At 41.8% G+C, this 2,692-nt stretch overlaps 1 protein-coding gene and 1 non-coding gene across 2 annotated transcripts; both read right to left on the reverse strand.

Moving 5' to 3' along the window:
- Nucleotides 1–1,765: 1,765 nt before the first annotated feature.
- Nucleotides 1,766–2,212, reverse strand: LOC113603461 (60S ribosomal protein L10-like). Its single transcript, XM_027073075.2, has one exon. The coding sequence runs from the start codon at nt 2,136–2,138 to the stop codon at nt 1,836–1,838; it is 303 nt and encodes a 100-aa protein (XP_026928876.1). The 5' UTR covers nt 2,139–2,212; the 3' UTR covers nt 1,766–1,835.
- LOC113594892 (small nucleolar RNA SNORA70) lies at nt 2,199–2,334 on the reverse strand. Its single transcript, XR_003415374.1, has one exon. It is a non-coding gene; the product is annotated as a small nucleolar RNA SNORA70 (small nucleolar RNA).
- Between the last annotated feature and the right edge of the window lie 358 nt (nt 2,335–2,692).

Here is a 2,692-nt window from a genome sequence, read left to right on the forward strand (position 1 = left end):
GAAGCATTAAGAAGTGATTGGAGTCTGTATACCTCAGGATGAAATATAGTGAAATTTCAAGAGCTAGAGATGATACTACTGTTCTGGTGGTTGTGAAATGTGCCTGAAAAAAATGTTTGGCAACAGAAATCTTTGTAGGCATAGAGTGGTTTTCATTAAAATAATAATAGCAGCAACAGTAACAAACAGAAAGATAAATAAAAAAAAGAGACTCAGATTCTATAGACCTCTGAAGAGCATTTGTCTCAGTTATTAATTTATTACTAACCTCTTAATTCCATCTCTATCCTTCATTACTTGCTCTGAGATGATGGATCTGGACCCTTTAAACATTCTTCTTTGCAGCAAGAACAGTGATGTTGATAGAAGGCACTGGTAAGGCATTAGAGGAGGAAGGGGGCTATTCTTGCTGGTTCCAGTACGTTCAGCTCATCAGTCTTCCATATTGACATGGCTGATGAGTATGCATACTGTGTGCCTATAATGGCATTTTGCCAAGTTTACCTGACATAGATTCTAGGCAGCATGGCAAATGATGAATCAGTATACATTCCACTTCCGTGATCAGAATATGCCACATAACAATACTGCCACTGTCACATTCAGTGCAGTCATGAAGATGGTCTGGATGCTGTTATCCACTAACCCACATCAGATGGTCTCAGTTTTTCCTCTGTTCAGGATGAATGCCATGATTTTTGCTCTGCTCTTCTCTCAGAACCAACAAAGGACAACTGAACAGGGCTTAGAAATAGCTTTGATTGTCCCATACCTAGAAGTGGAAGGGCTAGCCACTTCACACTCCCTGAAACACAAGTGACCCACATTTCCCTTTTGTCTGTGTCTTTTTTGTGAATTTTATTTATTTATTTTGAGAGAGAGAGAGAGAGAGAGAGAGAGAGAATGAGGAGGTGTGAGTATGAGTGGGGGAGGGGCAGAGAGCGAGGAAGAGAGAGAATCCCAAGCAGGTTCCATGCTCCATATTGAGCCCAACAGTGAGAATATGACCTGAGCTGAAATCAAGAGTCCTCCACTTAACTGACAAAGCCACCCAGGCATCCCTGTGAATGTCCCTTTTTAATGTTTCTCTGAGATACTCTCACCCCACTCCATTCCTGGTTTTGCCGCGTAGGTCCCTTTGCTGTGTGCCACAGAAAGTTGACAATAGGTCATTTAATGCCTTGGTGCTACGTGTCTCAGGGCTAGGTCCCATTCTGTTGTTCACTTCTGCTTATCAGCTGCAATTCTCGACATGATCTATGTCTCTATCTGATGCTATCACTATGTTTGTAAAATACTTCCAAAGTTATACTCTTGCCCTCTCCTAGATCAGATGTCACTGGTTCACTGTGTATACCTGGGATTGGCCCTGCCTCTCTTGAGTCTGGTCTCTGATTATGGATCCTTGCCTGGAATTCAGTATGTTTTGTCCCCTTTTTTGCTCTGATTATCTTCCTACCAGCTCTCTGCCTCCAATTCAATACCTCCTTTACTTCCTCAGGCTGAGTATCCAGTGCCACTGCCTGGAAGCAAAGAATTGACCCTGATTTGGTCTAATTACATTAATTGTGAATCTAGAGCCTAATAAGAAACCATCTGGGGTTTATTGCATCCCATTTATATATGGGAATATATCATATACCAAGATATCAACAGTGGTTATCTATGGATGATGTGATTGTGAGTTTTAAAAATTCTCTTCTCTTTTATGTTAGGCTTTCTATGATGAATATACATTACTTTTGTTGTAAGAAAAAGAACAAAGTTATCTATTTTTCTGACAGGAAGCAGCATTTATTGGTGGGCATGAATGGGGAAGGGCAGTGCTGAGGTTCTCATGAGTGCAGAGCCTGCCATTTGTCCAAGGGGCCACAATTAGGGATGTATTTGACCCCATAGCCGTCTGGGATGAACCGCTTTTCAGCCACCATGTCCTCAAATTTGTCTGCATTAAACTTAGTAAAGCCCCACTTCTTGGAAATGTGGATTTTCTGGTGGCCAGGTAACTTGAACTTGGCCCTATGTAGAGCCTCAATCACATGCTCCTTGTTTTGCAACTTGGTACGGATGGACATGATGACTTGGCCAATGTGGACCCTGGCCACTGTGCCCTTGGGCTTTCCAAAGGCACCCCGCATACCTGTCTGGAGCCTAGATTGGAGAAAGAGTGAGGCCAAACCTCAATGTCCACTGGAAAAAACTGTCTCCAAGGTCCCTTAGGGCAACCTGTACAATCAACAGGCTGCATACACTACCAAGGAGGCTGCTGTTTGCAGCCATTGCACACTGGGCCCCATGGAGAAGAAAAAAGTTACTTTTAATTTAAAAATGTATACAACCCTTCATCTTCACAACTGAAAACAATGGCATGCCTTCCTGGTTTTTATTATTAAAATTTCCATGAGAGAAATAATTCAGAGATAACCTCATTTAGCTGTGATTTGGGGAGGGAAAACTCAGACTCTCCAAAGGAGGTAAATCTTATTTTTATCATTTTCCCCTGCTTATTTTCATTGCTACATGCACATCTCCAGGGAGAAGTCATGTGAACATTTGAACTTCCTGAACACATCCTAGTTAGAATAAATATCTGTAGTTGTTAGAGGTACCTCAGGGGCCTGGTGTTACTGAAATTTGAATATATCCTCCATTTTGGAAGACAGGTCTATAATAAGGACATGTCTACTGTTGT

This window comes from Acinonyx jubatus, chromosome A1, assembly GCF_027475565.1.
Source record: "Acinonyx jubatus isolate Ajub_Pintada_27869175 chromosome A1, VMU_Ajub_asm_v1.0, whole genome shotgun sequence".
NCBI classification, from domain to species: Eukaryota; Metazoa; Chordata; class Mammalia; order Carnivora; family Felidae; genus Acinonyx; species Acinonyx jubatus.